General features: G+C 41.1%; 1 protein-coding gene across 5 annotated transcripts in view; it reads right to left on the bottom strand.

Annotated features, from left to right (window-relative positions):
* mlphb (melanophilin b) overlaps positions 1–19,076 on the bottom strand; it is a 65,819-nt gene that overhangs the window by 27,839 nt on the left and 18,904 nt on the right. For 4 of the 5 annotated variants that reach the window (XM_078263083.1, XM_078263082.1, XM_078263084.1 and 1 more), the window contains exons 2-5: positions 18,781–18,952; positions 5,703–5,924; positions 4,444–4,583; positions 461–502 (exon numbers count right to left, since the gene is read on the bottom strand). In XM_078263083.1, coding sequence (XP_078119209.1) covers positions 461–502; positions 4,444–4,583; positions 5,703–5,924; positions 18,781–18,905 — 529 coding nt within the window. In that variant the 5' untranslated portion in view covers positions 18,906–18,952. The remainder of the gene's footprint in view (positions 1–460; positions 503–4,443; positions 4,584–5,702; positions 5,925–18,780; positions 18,953–19,076) is intronic. The other variant, XM_078263086.1, reaches the window with a different exon arrangement.

The raw sequence follows: 19,076 nt of genomic DNA, 5'->3' as shown, positions 1-19,076 counted from the left end.
GGCTCAAATTGGCCCGTTTGTGGTAAGTTGATGAAACACAAATGTATCCCGACACCAAGTCAGGTAAGAATCAAGGACCCACCTTCAAGTTGAATCCATATTTCCAAACAAATTTGCAATAAATCAAATTACAACAAAACAACTAACATGATTTAGGGCCTTCAGTAAGGTAGTCGCTGGCTTTGCTAGTAGTATGCTATTGCCAGCAGACCGTTGAATGAAAAAGTGGATCTGGACACGCCCTAAACGCACCTGCGCCAGGCTCTTCATGCCGTGCGCTTAGATCGTTAAAATAGGGCCCTTAGTCTTGTTATAAGGCTACTTGGGGTAAGATTTTTTAAAACTAAAAAAAACTATTGCTGTTGAATCAAGGAGAAAAGAGAAAATCAAAAATGTATCTGTCAACAATATCTGACCTTTTCTTATGATTTAGATCAGTCATTTAGTTTAGTCTACTCACTGTGGACCTCAGGTATGCTCTGTGTGTCGTATTCATGAGGCTCTGGAAAACAGAAACATTGAAAGAAGAGAAGACTTAGTTGTGTTCAGTTATATTTGAAAGGAAAATGAATGTGGTTAGGTTTGCAATTTTGCCATTCAGTAACTATAATAAACAGCTTGGCAAATTGAGATAATTCAGGTAGTTCTTACTTTCCACATAAAGTTATAATCAGAAGCAGCAGTAGCACCATTAAACGGTGAAGCCGAAATCAGCCGATGTGTGTATGTGAACAAAAGACTCCGTTGTAAGCGTCAGAGTTACATCCCCATGTGCACAAAGATACTGTACACAGGATGACACCCTCCGAGCTTTGGGGGCCCAGCGGACCACAGCACAGAGCATACAGTAAAAAGACAGCAAAAGAATGTGTGTTTGAGCGTACATGTTCAACTTAATCCATGAATATCTACATGTGATGAGTTGCAGACCATGTTGAACATAACACATCTGTTAACACGCATAATATGGCTGTGTATCATAACTACGGCATGCATCCGTGCACACGCAGCGAGCTGGATTCCATGTGAATACACGACAAACAAGAGTTTTGCTCTCCCTCCCTCTTTCTGTCTCTGTCTCTGCCCCTCTATCTGCTTCTGGTCGGTGGAGCTCTGCAGGACTGAATCCAGGCATTGCAGGCACAGAACGGGAGACATGTGACTGGAGGATCACAAGGCCCGCTGGGCTAAGCCAGCAAATCAACTCGTTCTGTATGCTCTCCCAAGGGTGACTCAGCATAAGCAGTACCAGGAGTCCCGGCTGTCTCTTCATAATTCATTGATCTCCTGATGCTATGATCTCACTTGGAGACCTGCCGCGTACAATAATGCTTAAAGCTGATATACAGTGTGCTTCAAGGGCACTTGCTTTATATGCTCTGGGTTTGGCAAGAGGATATTTGAAATGCTGTGTGAGCAACTTCAAAAAAGTGGCGGACAGGTTTTGATGAAGCCTCATACTGTCACAGTATTAGACTTTAAACATGAGCAGCAAACATAAACAGGACACTTAACCACATTAGTATGTCTGGGAATAATGTCCCACCAGAGAGTGTAAATTCTGGGTAAAGGCTGTGCTTCCAAGCACACTGCTCAATTTAGGACAAAACGCTGACAGTGGAGGGCCTGGCCTGAGCTGTATCCAGCCCTGAGACAGAGTCTGTGACAGCACTCGGCACAGCTGTGAGGCGTCAGAGCCGGAAAAAACAGGAAAGATGGAAGAGATTAAATCCCTGTGACAGACTTGGCAGCCTGTTAATGATGGCTTACTATTTGAAAAAGAGAGAGGAAACTTAATTCTTGTGACTCAGTGTCACAAAAATGAAGGCTCTCAGACAGGTGGCTGACAGATTAAAGAAATCCAGCAACATTAAGTGTGTTAGGGACCACCAGGAGCTGCCAGAACAGCTTCAAGGCTGCTCGTTATAGAAGTGTGTGAAGCAAGGTTATACAGTAATAGTTTAGAATTAGTTTTTATTTCATTTTAGTTTTGACTTTTGGATTCAATTGTAGTTTTAGTTTTTAGAGTGCGTTTGCTAGTTTTAGTTTAGTTTCAGTTGTTCAGAAAGGTTTAGTTCTAGTTTTTTCATATTTAGTTTTACAGTACTTTTAATATTTGTTAGGGCCAAGTATAATGTCTCAGAAGTACAAGTATGTAGCTACACATTAGGGGTGTAAAGATTCGCCGATATGAATCGATATCCGGTTGTATTATCACAGATACGACTACATCGATACACGGACCCCTGGATCGATCTAAATGGACGAAGATTCGGCTTTACGAATCTGTTGACTGAAGCTTTGCAGTCAATTTAACGTTTGCAATGCCATTGATAAGAGGCGGCTGTATGTTTTTGTGTGACGTAGACAAAAGCCTCGCCATTTGTGTGATGAAGGACTTGGTCATTCATGTTCGGGGTGGCAGGGATCAGCCAATCAGTGCCTTTGTTTGGGTTTGCAGAAAAAAAACACGTGCCGACTGCAAGGTTTCGTGTCCTCACATAATGTATATGATTAGGTCACAATGGCCGTGTAACGTGGACCCATGTTTGAGTTACTGTCTCGAAGATTACAGCAGCAAGGAGTTTCATTTGGTTATAAGTGGCCAGCTAATTAAGTTGAAGTTATATTATAAGCATGTCCTAGATTTACTATTCCCTGGTCCCTTTTACAAAATATATATTTATTTGAAGGTAGGCAATGCTTCTTTTATATATTTGGCTTATTTTAATTTATAATGGGAAAGTAATGTACATTTTTTTTTATACATTAAACGACTATTAACTATATCTATGAGATTGAATCGTATCTGATCAAATCGCACCGAATCGTCAACATCGAATCAAACTGATCGTTCCATATTAAAATGTATCGTCAATAAACCGTATCGTAGCCCATGTATCTAGATACGTATCGGATCGTCTTATAAGGGAGAGATACACAGCACCACTATACATGTATACAAAACACTTGGCTGGAGAATAGCCATGATCTTTAATGTTTAATTTATGCACTACTTTAGTGTCCGATGTAAAGCAATTACGGCACGGCGCCATCTCATGTCAAGTCTGTTCAGTTTACTTGATTTTTTTTATTCAGTCCAAAAATGTCCGTGATTCTTGCATCACCTTGAAAACCTGCATTGCGTTGTTCACTGGAGCTCTTATGAGCTTCACTTAAAGAATTCTTGAACTTGACCCAATCTACACATGTGATGCAGTAGTCATGGGGATGTTGAGTGCGATTCAGCAGGCTAATACACATTCTTAATGCAGTTACAGTTCAGCATGCAGCTGTTGAAGACCCTTGAAGCCTTTCATTTATTGGGGATTTCTCATGATAAGCTCAAGCTGACTTCCAGCAGTGCTGTGTGACTCAACTCCTGACCTGCAGCACCTCCACAGGGCTTGTAAAGAAATAAGGGCAACAGATGGAAATCTGTTAAAGAGCTCATATTATGCTTTTTGGCTTTTTCCCTTACCTTTATTGTGTTATATATATATATATATATATATATATATATATATATATATATATATATATATATATATATATATATATATATATATATATATATCTTGTTGTGTATGTTATAGGTTTACAAAGTGAAAAAGCCCAAAGTCCACCCCAAAGGGAACAGGAAACAAACTGCTCCAAACAGCTCTATTGTAGTCCAGCCTTTACTTCAGAGACAAACGTGGTCACTTTGGAACACATGTTATAATGCTCGCCTAGCTGCTAGCGTGGCATGCCCTCATGCGCTGCAACTGACAAGCTAGTAGTCCTTACCTAGCTACTGTCAGGGCACGCCCTCATACTCTGCTTCTGACTGGCTAGTAGTCCTTACCTAGTTACTGCGCATGTGAGACTCCCAACAAAGATTGAACAGAAGTGAGATGTCTAACTCTGTAGAGAGCTCAACACACAGGGTGAAAAGAGGAGCTGCAGCAATGTGCAGTACAACAAAAATATGGTGTTTTCTGAAAATTAAACCATGTAAACCTATTCTGATATAACCTCTAAATACAATTATGAACCTGAAAATGAGCATTATATGAGCACTTTAATGTTGCCCCTTCAAAGTAACCTTGACTTGAGAACTGACATTCCACCACATTTGTAACCATTGATTCACATTGCTTCACATTCATACAGACATTCCCACTTGGCAGCTGCCCAGAATAATCTACAGTTTTTGACAGGTGAACACTGAGCAGCTTCAGTCAGCCGGGGTTAATCTCTCTGCTGAAAGGTGACAGTATTGTGGTGTTAATCTTTGATTTACCACATACCCATTTTCATGGATCAAGGATTAAAAGATTCCAGGCACAATTACTGATTAACTTTTCACAGCAGGCATTATGCTGGGAAACCCATTACAAATCCTCACATTTATTTTCTGCACAGAAAACCACCCACGAAGGCATCTTATTAAAAACTCACCTTTAAGATCATTCTGAGAGAGACTGTGTTCCCCGCTCAACCTCTTGAAGAGCGATCGCATCACCTTGGCACTGCCAAAGCGCTTGAAGCGAGCCCGGACGTTTTCGTGGTACCACTCCAAAGTCCCGATCTTGAGGACCCTGTTCAAGGAAATGGAGGAGACAAAATAGGTACTGATGACTTTATACTCAAATCACTCACCAATAGTTATAGAAAACATTTGACGGAATACAGCCATTCCAACACCAGGGACTGAAAATGCCTCTTGTCACACAAAGCAGGAGCAGGACATTATTGAGTGCTACGGTGAGTGCAGGTTTAGGCATGAGATGCATACGTTAGCATGATATTCTTTGGCTGAGTTCAGTCAAATGATTTTTCAGTGCTCAACCACATCGGAGCAAACTATGGTACAAAGGCCTGTAGCTGTGCATCTCTTTAATACAGAAGTGATAAGCCAGTAAACCCTTAAATTCCATTGGTATAATATATATATATGGATAACGGTTCGTATAGCTCAGTTAATGTCAAAATGACAGTTGACTTATGGTTTCACACAGGACACAAACCCTGGTCTCCTGAGTGAAAGTCCTGGGTCTGTTTGACCTATCCACCACCCTTCCACTTAATCGGAAGTTGACGCTCCTATACTTTGTCACCTCACTTCCTCGTTTGCTCTCACAATAATTACTACAGCCACGAGAGGTCGCCGCCTAACAAGAAACGTAACTGTCGGTCGTTATGCGTTGCTTGCATAATCGACCCATGCGGTCGTTCGACTGGGTGAGGAAGGGCTGCATATCTGTTTTGTCAGATCTTGCGAGAGTTTGTTCCTGGGACAGATACAGGTCTCGAAACAAAGTTAATTTTCTCCCGATTTGGCTGTCTGAAAAATGACATTTTAGCGTAAGAATGCTTGGAGAAAAAATGGGTCCAATATTAACTTTGGTGACTGTGGGGCGGTCATAATCTGTGTTCATTCATTCACTTCTCCTATTGAAATCAAAACACTCAGGACCTGCCGTTAGTCTCCTAAGGTGCGGGGCAGTGGTGAAACCCACTTTACACAGATACGGAAAGTGGAAAGTTGAAAGTTGTGCCGTCTCGTTTCTAAACCGTCTCTGGTTGAAGCCTGTCAAGATGGGCTTTCACATGTTCTCACGATATCTGTGAGAATCCAGCTGCCGTAGAAGGTAACAGGGTTCTGGCCTCGCTTTTAATTACTACAGGTTTCATTTTTCTAATTTGTCATTTCCTACCTGGCCATATGACAGGGATTACACACCCAGCCATGCTCCTTCTTGTTGTAGAGACTGCAGGACTTGCAGATATAGAGCTGGCAGTCCAGACACTGACGCTTGCTGTTGACCAGGAACTTAAACGGCTGGAGACATCGAATACAGTATGACTCAGTCAGGCTGGTCTGGTTACCCAACAACTCTCTCTTGGTGTCTTCTTTCTCAATCTTGGTCTTTAGCTCCCTAAAGAAAACCCAGAAACCCAGCTGTTCACTCCAAACAGTGAAAGAGATGAGTGTGTTTCTTTTCTTTGTGATTGACAATTTTAATTTTAAACAACATAAAACATCCAATTTGCAACATGAACACCCCCCCAACCCCACCCAGACACAAATCAAGAAAAGATGACACAGTAACTACAATATTCAAGACATTCAACAACATTTAGACAATAAACCATAAACCAAATAAACATATGTATAAATGACAAAACCATAAGCCCATCATACATGTTTCTCTCCAGCACAAAGCTTCTTAGGAGCCCTCCAGAAAGCTCAGGTACTTTCCCCATTTTCTAGTATAGACATCCAACCTGCCAATATTTCTTCAAACGCCACCACCCTAGCCATTCCTCCATCCTCTTAAAATAATATGTCTGGCTATCATTAAACTAGTCTAGACCCAGCTTGATGAGTGTATTTCTTGAAGAAAAATGACTTGAGTTACAGGTTAATCAATATGAAGAAGCATGAGAAAACAACATTTAAATTGAGGGTTGTAATGGCCACAGCCACACATTTGAATGCTTAAGGTTGCTTGCTCACTCACATCATTACCACATGTTGGGTTATTTTAATTTTCAGTCACATAATAGTACATCAAATACAATAATTTGCTTAGAATTGCAATTGCTTAATTAGCACTAAAAGTCTTGGACCATACTAAGACATCTGACAGCGGGGGGAATCAGGGTTTCTTACTGCTGCGTTTTAGTTATTGTCCATGTAGTCCTCTCCTGTGTGTGTTCATTGGTTTGATCAACTGGTATATAATTCTATTTACTTTGGAACTCGGAAGCCGGAGCTGGGAATGACGTTAGCCATTGTTAGCAACACCAGTAGCAAACAACGCATTACGCTGTTTTTTGTGCATATAAACACCGTAGCAACATGTCCACAGATAGAATTTGGACAGCACTGTTTGTACGACTGATTTAGTGAAAGACAAATATGACAGAAGAGCTAATTGTTGTTGTTAATTGTCTAAACTGTTGATGCACGGGGCATCCATGTTGGATTTTGAGCTCGGGGTACTTAGAGCTTAGATCGGGCCCAAAAAATCAAGCCTGACCCTACCCGAGCCCGTACACATTGTGTCCGAGCCTGGCCCGACACATTAACTGGAATTACGAGCCCGAGCCCGATTTAAACTTTAAAAAAAAAAAAGTAATACGTGGGCCGTTCTCAACTGACGTTTTCAACTACAATTCCGATTTGTTTGAACTACAGAAATCTGTTTCGAATGATCTTAATAAATACCGGTAATGCAACAAGGACGAAGCATGTAAACTGCGCTGTTTGTTTATTCTCTGCAAATGGATCTGAATAAAGAAACGTAAAAAAAAAAAACCTCGACCCTATCTCCCTCAGCTGAATAGTGTGGATAACAGATCAATGCAGCAACATAATCAAAGCCCTGGAACCATATAGGAGACTTTCTTGTCTCGATCACCTAATAGTACTGTCCTTCACCACGGTCTGCATGCTAACGCACTGTCTGACAACAGTGCTGCAGAGGGGGGGGAGACGCGATGTAGCACAGTTTACCTCACACTCAAGTCAGTGCAGGACATACACCCAGAGCTACGGGAGAAGCTGGAGAGGCATAGCTTGCTCCCCACCGAATAAGGCTAATAAAGTAATGATTAAAAAAACACAAATGCTTGATCAAGGGCCAGGCCGGCGTAAAACATTGGCCGGTTCGGGCTCGGGCTCTAGGGGTACTCGGAGGTTGTCTAAGTTCCGAGCTCGGAAATCCGAGGTCAGGGGGGCGTTTCCGACTTTGACCTCGGAAAATCCAACTTCCGAGTACAAATGGAACGCACTATATGTGTCCCTCATGTCTCGTTTTAGAAGGTCTGTTAAGTTAACATTTTGGTTTTGTTGGCCTTATTTCCCAGTAGAGTTATGTTTCGTTGACCTCTTTTAATGGCCCTAGAACTCTTAAGCCTTCATTTGTTTTGTTGAAGCTTTGTTTTGCGAAAATTAATCTAACTTTTGGAACTTTAAACCTGTGTTTATTGACTGTTTGGTCCACAATAAGGGCTTCATACAGCATCACAGAAAAGAGTTTTTTAAAGTGACATTAAAGCGGGGTTAATTACTGCCGTTCTACTGCTAACTGCTTACTGCTAACTAATATGGCTGTGACTCTGAAACACTGACACTGCTCCTCCTATTTGGCTGCAGAAATAAGCACTAAATAGTTGGGACTGGCTTGAAACAAGGTTTACACACTGTTCATAGTTAAATTCAGCCACATTTGGTATCATCATGCCTGCACGAAGACCAAAACCAAAACTTGTGCTTACTTTATCTGGCAACCAGCACTATAACTGAAGAGGCCACACAGAAATACTGAGCAGATGGATAAACTGTTGCCAAGAAATAGTTCCGACACGTATCTCCTCCTTATGTTTATGTTTATGTACATTAATAAGACAGATTCAGTATGTGTATTTTTTCAACTTTGGCTGGAGCCAGGCTAGCTGTTTCCCCCTGACTCCAGTATTTATGCTAAGCTAAGCTACCCATAGTCTACACTACTCATCTCACTCTCAGAAACAAAGCCAATAGGCACATTTCCCAAAAATGTTGAACTAATAACTGTTGAGCTGAATACATTTGAAGATACATTTCAAACGTATTACTCAATTTGTTTTTACAGCTAAAAAAACCTAACCATATAACATTTCATTATACAGATTTTATGAGTCAGAATGCTGGCTGACAATTATGAGTGAAGGGATGGTTGTCAGCACACGGGTGGCTTCACTTTGGCAACTTTGTGTAAACATCATGTCAGCCTTGTTACACGGGAAAAGTCGGTAAAGGGAGAAAAAACTGCAACGCTTCTCCAGGAACATTTAGTTATAGTAGAAATAGGAAAAGTTTCATTAGGATCAGATATTAACTGCTGAAGCATTCATAATAAGCAAAACGTTTGACTAAACTATGTTTATTTTCCTTCTGAGGGACATGGATGTGTTAGAATGTTTATTTATATACTCAATATACTAACCTAGAGTATGTATCTATATGTTTACATTAATGTCGCCCGTTTATGTATCCATCTACAGTATAGACCTATTTCTGTCATTTGGTTTCACTCTACTGGTTGAGTGACTATACCTTTGTTCCGGTGCATCAGGGTAAGTTGCATAACTCAAACTGCAAAGGGTAATGGTCTTTTGAAGCATCATATTATATACGGAAAAAAACAGACGGATCGCCCTGATCGCAGTGGTTGTTTGTTGGTAGACGAGATTTTGCTCGAGTTCTAACTAATGATGAGTTGTAAAGAGATATTTAGTAACGCACTTTACAGCCGTCTTTTAACCCTTTTGTTGTCCTCTGGTCAAATTTGACCTGTTTTCAAAACAATTTTATATAAAAAAATATAGGTCATTTCAACAAAATTGCCCAAAAGTAACATGGATGCATGGGTGTACGTTGTATGGAAAGCCATTCAACATTCTTCGCAGGTAAAATGAATGATTACTTTCATTGCGTTTTGGGTGTTTTATTCAATTTTATAGCAATTGAAAAATGTTTAAATGGTATCAAAACAATGTCCTGACAAAACTTTGACATAAATAAGCGTTAAAATAAATGAGAAAAACGTTTTTCAACGTGTCAAAGCGATAAAAACTCAATTTTGACCCGGAAGGACAACAACTTCATGGTCAACAGGAAGACAACACAAGGGTTAAGTATTTCAGGAACATGTTCATTGTAAGTAATTATATTACAGTTAGCAAAAACATCTATTTAGTTTCATTCTTGTAGCCACAATCTGAGTTGAGTGGAGGAGAAATAGCAGAACAGTCATGTTCTTTCTCTTGGACCCCATTACAGTAGCTGTGCTTAAGACCCTGGATCATATAATAAACTAAACTAAACTTGGAGTGTTCTCACTCTCATTTCTTTTTAGCAATGTCTTTAGGAATGAGTAAAAAATGGGCTAGATAATTGTCTTCAGTTTATAATTATAATAGTGGAGAGGAAAAATTCAGATAACAAATCCCAAATGTCACACACTTATGGACTGACTCAGTGCCGAGAGATGCTGACGGTAGTGGAGAGGAAAAACTCAGATAACAAATCCCAAATGTCGCACAGCGTAGGTGGAATCTGGGACAACAGCCACCGAGGATGAGAGGATGCTTATTGTTTATTAAAGCTCTTTTTAGACCATGCTTTTTAAATTATAGCCCAGATCATCAGGCTTTATTGGATACTTTGTAAGAATCCCATAACCTTTTGCAGAGAGAGCTGCTGGCCATTAGCGATGTGATTTAAAAGTAATATCTGTAAAATCTGCCCTCCTCTGAAACATCAAATCCCAATATCAAATAGATGTGCTGCAGGCAACGTACAAGTCTTCCAAGCACAGATACATGGCTGGCATGGTCAAATATCAAAGCCAAGTGCAATGGGAGTCTGTGAGTGGGAGTGGTGCCCTCTTCAGGGTTTGTCAGCACTTTATGATTGATGTAATGAGCGGCAAGATTATTTTTTGGGGGGTTTTGATCGAGATGTGGCTGAAAGTTTTGTATTATTTCCAGTGAGTGCTAATAATTCTTGTCAAGCTGTGAAAATATTGCTAACATCTTGTTGTTAGGTGGCCGTTGCTTTGTGCTCTGATTGGTCAACGTTCCAGAGTCTTTCGCATCTGTGCTCTCGCTGTCTCTGTACTGAGTTTAGGCTGACGGAGTATAAAGCTGCACATTGTACTGTGAAAAATCACAAATAAAAAAGTACTACTACTACAAACTACACAACTGAACATATTCCAGCAGGAATTTGATCCGAAACTGGGGGAAATGAACAACATCTGCAACAACGATTGCAGGTTTCCTTACGTTAGCATGTAGCTACATGTAGCAGTGTATGGAAAGACTGCAGTGGCAATGCCTGGAGCAGATGACCATATAGAGAATTCAATATAAACATCCGTCATTGTAACAATATTGTAACGGACTGTGTTAATTCTCCAGGTTAATATCTTCATGTTAATGTTAAAATGTTAAGAGTATCACGGTTTATACACAGTAGTTGGGGCCAGATTAGAGATGTTGAGTTAAACACTGAGATTTCCGCCTGTCAGTGAAGTAAACGTGAGTTAGATGCTGTGAACCCTCTCTACATGTCATCTTCCTATGAGAGTGAGCCGCGGGAGATTGTACACCTGTAGTTGGCTGAGAGCTAAGGTGGGGGGGGTGGCTGTTGTGATGTCCTAGAGGAAGTGAAGGGAGGTGGAAGAGGAGGCTAGCGGGGTGTGCGAGTAATGTGAGGTAACGTGTATTTCACTCAGGTGTTTCTTTGTTTTGGCGTTGGTTACGGCCCACAGTAACCTGTATTCAAGTCAGTAATAAAACCGACAGTAAACTGGCTATAACGTCTCACCGGCTGCTTATTGAGGGACGTTACAATATATATGACAGAAAATAAGGAAAAGCATAATAGGTCACCTTTTAACAAGTAAAATGGATTCACAGTAACATGTTCTGGATAAAGGAATTTAGGACACAGTGCCTAGACTAAAGAGGTGTGTGTGTGTGTGTGTGTGTGTGTGTGTGTGTGTTTTAGCACTCAGAAATAACTGCAATGTAACACTTTTGTAATAAATTAGATTGCTTTCTCTTTCTCCTCGTCTTTCATGCTGAAAAGTCATGAAGAGGCTTTACATTAATAAAAGGATACGTGAATATGTACATTTTCTAAGCAGTTTTACCAATTAACACACTTCGGTTTGTCTTCAGAATCCTCCCTTTTGCTCAGTATTTGATTAAAAGCAGCTACTGCAGAGTTAATGCTTAACCGACAGAGCTGAGGAATCCGGGTGCGGCAGCCAGACGTTCACTTAGACACAGACAGCTATGAAGACCAAAGGAACTGAGTGTTCCCATACATGGTGATCTTCTCACTATGCCGTCCACACAAATCAAATCCTCTCTAGTGCAAATTAACTTGTTACACACTGCAGAAAGGTCTGGCAGCGGACACATCCTGGCTACCTTTCGGTTTGTTTGTGACATACTGAGGTGTAATGCAATGCCTCACCTTACACCTCACTGTGATGTCACTCATTTTGATTGGCAGCTGCAGTGTTTGGACTGTTTTAATAGCTTCCTGTCTGGTGAATCAACAGTACCCCCCCCCCTGGGAACGAACAAACAAACACACACACACACACACACACACACACACACACACACACACACACACACACACACACACACACACACACACACACACACACACACACACACACACAGCTTCCCAGAGAAAAGACCCAGCAGCTGTACATTAGCTGGTACATAGTTTCAAAATGAATCTCTGTGCAGGAAGTGAAAGTCATTTGGGGTCAACATGCTGTAAAAACAACACCGACATATCACTTTTTAAGTTGACATAGTTAATGTGTAGACAAAAAGCCCAGTTGTACGGCTACTATACTCAAAGGAAGAAAGAAACGTCCCGTCACTTTCAACTGCTTTTATATTTTAAGCAAACTTAACATATGCAAATATTTGCATACATCCATATGCCAGACTGGCCAATTCTTGAGGTTGTTTTTGTCATCCTGTACCTGTCCCGCAGGTGTGATATTCGGATGTACTGATCCTATGCAGGTGTTGTTACACGTCTGCCACTGCGAGGACAATCAGCTGTGCTTCCTGTCTCCCTGTAGCGCTGTCTTAGGCGTCTCACAGAAGGGACATTGCAATGTATTGCCCTGGCCACATCTGCTGTCCTCATGCCTCCTTGCACCGTGCCTAAGGCACGTTCACGCAGATTAGCAGGGACCCTGGGCGTCTTTCTTTTGGTGTTTTTCAGAGTCAGTAGAAAGGTCTCTTTACTTTCCTAATTTTCTTTTAACTGTGACCTTAATTGCCTCCCGCCCTCAAGCTGTTACTGTCTTTTTGACCGTTCAACAGGTGCATGTTCATTAATTGTTTATGGTTCATTGAACAAGCATGGAAAACATTGTTTAAACCCTTTACAATGAAGATCTCTAAAGTTCTTTAGATTTTTACAAAAATATCTTTAAAATACAGTGTCCTGAAAAAGGGGCAGTTAATTTTATAATACATGAACACACAACTGAGGCCACACGTAACCAACAGTGATACTTGAGGCAAAGTAAACAAAGGCTTAGCAACATGCATCCGCCTGTAACAGGTGCGTCCTCTAACTAATTGTAGTAAAACGGGGCGCTGTCTAATGACATTGCTTCTCTTATATCTAGGCAACAAGGTATGTTTTAAAGGTACATTTCACAATTTTGCTAGATGTTTATATTTCTAGTCTGTCTGTGGACATATTTTGTCACCGCAATAGCATCACAGCTGTAAAAGATGCAGTCTCTAAACTTAAGAGGTATGTAGTTGAGGTCAAAGATGGTCTTTTTGCTTCACTTGAAATCATGTGAGGATTTGTAAAACCTTAAACAAAAAGCAATTCTTCGTTTGACACAAACTAAGAATTATAATAAAAAATAAAAAAACACACACATTAAAACACACTTAACAATAAAAATATAACACTTCTGTTATGCACCGTTATTTAGGTGGACTTGGTTAGCAAAAACAAAGTCATAATCATTGCCAAAATAAACTATTTCATTCTATAATCCCATGTGGTTTTACAAGATTTAGGCATGACAGTTTTATATGTAAACCACATGAAGATCTGTACCTATTTATAGACTGCAGAGGCCCTGGATGAAAACAACAGTTGTCCAAGCAGCAAACAGTGGCTCCTTTGAATGGAAAACAAATAGCTAAAAGAAAAACCTTGGCAGGTTAAAGTTGTTGAAATTGAAGAGGGACAGTGTTGTCCTGAAGCTCACAAACAGGGACAAACCTGCATGGACCTATACAGAAAACGCCAACTCCTTTGCTAGCCTCTGGAGTGGTAAACGGCATGCATGAAAATTCACATTGAAATAAAAAGCTGGTCTTTATAAGCAAAGACTGACTCTGTCCATCCTTTCTACTTTAGGAAACGCAAGATCGACACAAGAAGGTTCTTGGAAGGTCCTTTTTTTGAGAGTATGGAAAAAGGAATTGAACTACTACAGGAAATCTTCTGAAATCAAGAAGTGGCTCACTGTCACTCTGTGTGTGTGTGTGTGTGTGTGTGTGTGTGTGTTCAGGCAACCTATACTGAAAGGAGAAGGGCTTTTTTTAATGGTTCCTGCGTTATTATAAAATTTGACATGTCTAGTATAGGAGCCCTGTGTTATTACCTTAATTATTCCAGTTTATATAATGCTTATGTGGTGCCTATTTCTGAACAAGTCAGCAAACGTGGGCAGGTATTCCAGGCTTTCCAGGCAATGCAGCTGCCATGTGTAACCTGTGTGTGTGTGTGTGTGTGTGTGTGTGTGTGAGAAACTACTCTCCAATAGTTTATGTTTGTTTATGGCAGAGTAGCCTGTAAAATGTTCTGCAGGCAATATATTGCTGATGTTAATATACAACAGACTGTAGATGATCTGTAATCTGAACGGATAATGGGCCCCATCTTGCACCCAGCGCAGCGCAAAGCCCGACGCAAGTGTCAATTTCCCGTCCAGCGTCCACGTTGTTTAAATAGCAAATGCACCTGTGCCCATATGTGCGCCCATGGCTGGTCTTACAGGGAGGTGTGTTCAGGTGAATTCTGGGCGTATTGCTATCTTGAGGCAGCGGGAAGTGATCGCGCCGTTGACCAACAAAAACCTGGTCTAAATTTCATTGTTATTTTAACAGCAAATTAGTAAAGTGTGCCTAGGCTCGTGCACAGCATGCACACTATGCTTGTTACACACACAGGGACGCGCAGCAGCACACACACATGCAGAAGATTACAAATAAAAATATTACTGTGCAAATCCAGCATCATAATAGCAATGCGCCAAGGTCCAAATGCGCCTGGCTTTTAAAGGGAATGGGAGATGGCTCTCTGATTAGTTTATTGCATGTTACGCCCAAAACACACCTATGATTAATGAAGACACTAAGTACAACCCTTTTGAACCATGCGCCCGGCGCACGGACCCTTTTTTCCACCGTCAAACTAGCAAAAGTGGATTTGGACACGCCCTAAACGCACCTGCGCCAGGCTCTTCACGCCATGCGCTTAGATCGTTAAAATAGGGCCCTTAGTCTCTCTGACGACTAAACGTTACCATCAGCCACGCGGCGTTAACAGAATAAACCTTCAAATCAGACAAATACTCAAACACTCAAAATCTCTCCAATTCAACAACAATTAAAAGTTTAAATAAACATCAGTGTTGAGTCAATTCTGAATCAGCTGTTAGATCAGGTGAGAGCCAGGCGATTCCCATCATGCCCTGGGTCTTGCAGTCGGTGGAAAGCAACTGCGTCGCCTGGCTTTAAAAACTGCGGCCGCCTTGATCTCGTGAGGTTATTGTTGCCCATGTGTGCATGACGTCAGAGCAAGCCGCACATGAATCTAACCGGCATGAATTGGGGCGGCGATCGATTCTGCGCAGGCCTGGCTCATTTCGAACAAGCCTATTAATAGCCACACAGCTCAAATGTACCTCAGGGTCTTGTAATTGGTTAATCATGTCCTGATTGCAAGTTTCAGTGAATTGTAAACAAAAATCTGTGTATAAACGTATCATGCAAAGAAGGACAAATTAGAGATACATAGCAGGTGTAAATCTTGCTTTAACAATGTGCCACTGAACATCTTCTACATTTTGTGGACTACCCTTACTATACTAGAGGACTTCTGCTGCTACTGCTGCGGAGAGGTCATCCCACATCCAAGCATGGGAGGAAATCCCCTCTCAGCGTCTTCCTCCAACAGCCTGATATCTTAACCATCCATCAGTCACTATTGCCAAGAAGACATGTGAGCAGTAGCTCAGTGAGTCAGGAGCAAATGACTGAATCGTCTGTTGGAGAAGTACAGCTCAACAGAGTTAGTCCAGCCTTCAGGAGTAGAGTATTTCCACTCAGTTATACAATTGAAATCTAATAAGGTCAGCCTTTTCCTCTCTCTAAAAAATCCTGGAGAAAACCAATGATCTAGCATTACAGGTTTTGAAGACAAGACGTGATCACTGGCTCACCGTGAAATGTGAGTGCCCCGTCTTTTTTAGGCTGACATGATAATATGATGACATACAGTGCAATGAACCATCATATGAAACAAATACTGGACAGGGTTTCCATTCAAGTGAGCTTTTTGACTCAACTTGACCTAACCTTTGAACTAAGAAATCACAAATTCTTTCTTTTACAAATGCTGACTTCATAAGCAATACAACACACCACTGCTCAATTCGATGCACTCAGGGTTTTTTTTTTCTACAGCTTTCGGCTATAATGACCTATTATTATGGCTATTATGGCTATTATAGCTAACGGTAGCCATAATTACATACCAGAATCAGATTTATTGGCAAGTAAGTTTGCACTTGCAAGGACTTTGCCTTGATGTATAAGGTCCATACAATGAACAATAAACATGTCGAAAAGGGAATAAACAATAAAGCAAAGTAATGCTACAGTCAAGAATGTAAATACAGAATAGATATATTACAATAAAAAGTATGTAAAAAGACACTATAACAAATATGTGCAATATAACAGTTTTAAAAAGGAAAAGAAGATGTATGGTTTGTGCAGTTTGTGCAAAAACATTGATCAGGGGATGTTCAAATGTTCCCAGCATATACAACCCAGTCTCACGGCAGTTCGTGAAATGGTCACGTTATTTAATCTATTGATTCGTGTACATGGACACGTTTAGGAGTTTTTTTTGTCATGGTGGTCAGCACGTTTTTTAAACTAATGTATTTCAATGGGAAGCATCTTTTGTGATCACAGCACGACTACGGTAGCGAGTAGTATGAAAGGCCAAAAATCTGCGTAGGGAGGGTGGTTGGGATGGAGGATGGGTCAAACAACACAGGACTTTCACCCAGGAGACCGGGGATCGTGTCCTACGTGTGACATGTCCTTTCCCCGGTCTTCTTTTCCTAAAGCCAACCGTCCCGTTGTTGTCCCGTGTCCCCCAGAGACTGCGGATCGTGTCCCGGCGTGTGACGTGTCCTTTCCCCGTTCTTCTTTTCTTAAAGCCAAACTCCGTATAGATGCTTCCCATTATGTGCTGACCACCACGAAAAAAACAACATAAACGTGTCCGTGTACACAAATCAATAGAATAAAAATAACGTGACCATTTCACGAACTGCTGTGAGACCGTGTTGGCATATAATATGTGTGCAATGGCCAGGGTTAATAGTCAAGGATGTGTGTTAATGTGACATGTAGTGACTGTGGGTGGCGGGGGTCAAGAGTCTGTCAGTGGGGGTCCGAGGCCTTGTTGATGAGGCCTGCTGCAGTCGGGAAGACACCTTTGTAGCGTGAGGTTTTGGTCCTAATGGACCGCAGCCTCCTGCCAGTGTGTGTCCGGGGTGTGAATTTGCAATCCTAGGATGGCGACAGAATGTTTTGGGTTGACAGAACCCCCAACTATTTTTATTGGTCGTCCCAACTGCTTCTTCTTTTTTTTAACGGCAGCCTACTGTGACATACTAATCCTAGATCCCGCTGAAACTTCTTTCGCGAGGATGAAGAGCCTATGTATCCTATAGGATATTGAAGTAAGTTAGTAGGTTGTTATGTTTTACTTTTTGATTCAAGATGACTTTGTGCCTACACAGCCAGTAGTCAGAAAAGTGACAGGAAGCAGGGACAGGAGAACATGCACTTCTGGAAGTCAATTTGCTTCGCGAAAGGAGTTTTAGCAGGATCTTCATCCTCGCAAAAGAAGAGAAAAGATAGAAAGAAGAAGTACAACCAATGAAATGAGTTGCTCTTGGTCCGGGCAAAAACTTCTGTCGCCTTCCTAGGATTCGCAATTTCATGCCGGGTGGGAGGGATCGGCCCCAACCTCTTTCTGCCCACTCTCCCATTCTTGCTCAGCTTTAGTAAAAGTAAAAGTGCACACTATCCTCTCTGGTTAAAGGTTTTAAGCTGAAGTGTGCTTTGTTGTCTGTAACCACACCCAACAGTAAATATCATAAGGTCCTGGAGTACATTCCTACATTGCTGCAGCAAGGTGAGCTAAGATGACCCACTGGTGAGGAGGCGTTGATGGGTAATTTATTAACCTCAAAACTGTTAAATACTTAAACAAGTCTACAGCCATGGTAGCCACTCTGTGAGGCTGTACATATTGGCACAGCTTTAAACTAAATGGTAACGCTGGGATGCAATCATGCATTTATTGGCATGTTTCCATGCTGTGTAGCAGGTCATGTTTAACAGGCTGTTTGCAATCAGCATGCTACCATTTGGAGGACACTGTATACATATTTTGACTTCTGAAAAAAAGCATACTAATCTTTTATTTATAATCCTGAATCCACAGAAAGAGTGATTAAAGGAGCAGAATTTAGACATATCTAAACTGGCAAAGCCCCAATGGCTACAAAATATTTAGTTACATACTAGTTACAGAGGGAAATACTGCACTACACACGAGTCTGAAGTATACGATGTAAAAGAACAGCTGAAATATACGATATATAATATAGTAGGATTAACTGTTTGTTTTGGATAATAGGGACAGAGTTTAAACTCAGTAATGGACAAAAACATATGGATTTAAATGTAGGCTATAGACAATTTTAAGCAAAATATGATGATTCATTACTAGCGTTTTATAAATTCCAACCCCTATACTGTGAAGGGAATCCATAGTGAGGCTAATCCTGAAGCCACAAGCATCAAAAGGTTGGCTTCTGTGGGATCGCTGAGAGTCATGGGATCTTTTTAACATACCCAAGTCTGTCCTCCTCCTTCTTCCTCAGGTCGAAATCTCGCTGGACGACTTCCCAGACATGCTTGGCCTCCTCGTCCGTGAGCTTGGAGAGATCCAGCTTCTTGCCTGTTGTGGTGCCAGGCATGATTTGGAGTTTGACGCCCGTGAGCTGGCAGGCTGTCTTGTGCTGGGCTACATATGGATAATAATAAAAATACAGTAGGTTGTTTGCAAGGTATTAGTCAGCATTAATAGAGTTCACTTGAATGCTTATATTTGAGATGAACTGCTGTGAAAACACTACAAACTTAAAATG

This window comes from Sander vitreus, chromosome 11 (genome assembly GCF_031162955.1).
Source record: "Sander vitreus isolate 19-12246 chromosome 11, sanVit1, whole genome shotgun sequence".
NCBI lineage: Eukaryota > Metazoa > Chordata > Actinopteri > Perciformes > Percidae > Sander > Sander vitreus.
Note: the sequence above shows the minus strand (reverse complement) of the source record. Positions and strands in the feature narration are given on the sequence as shown.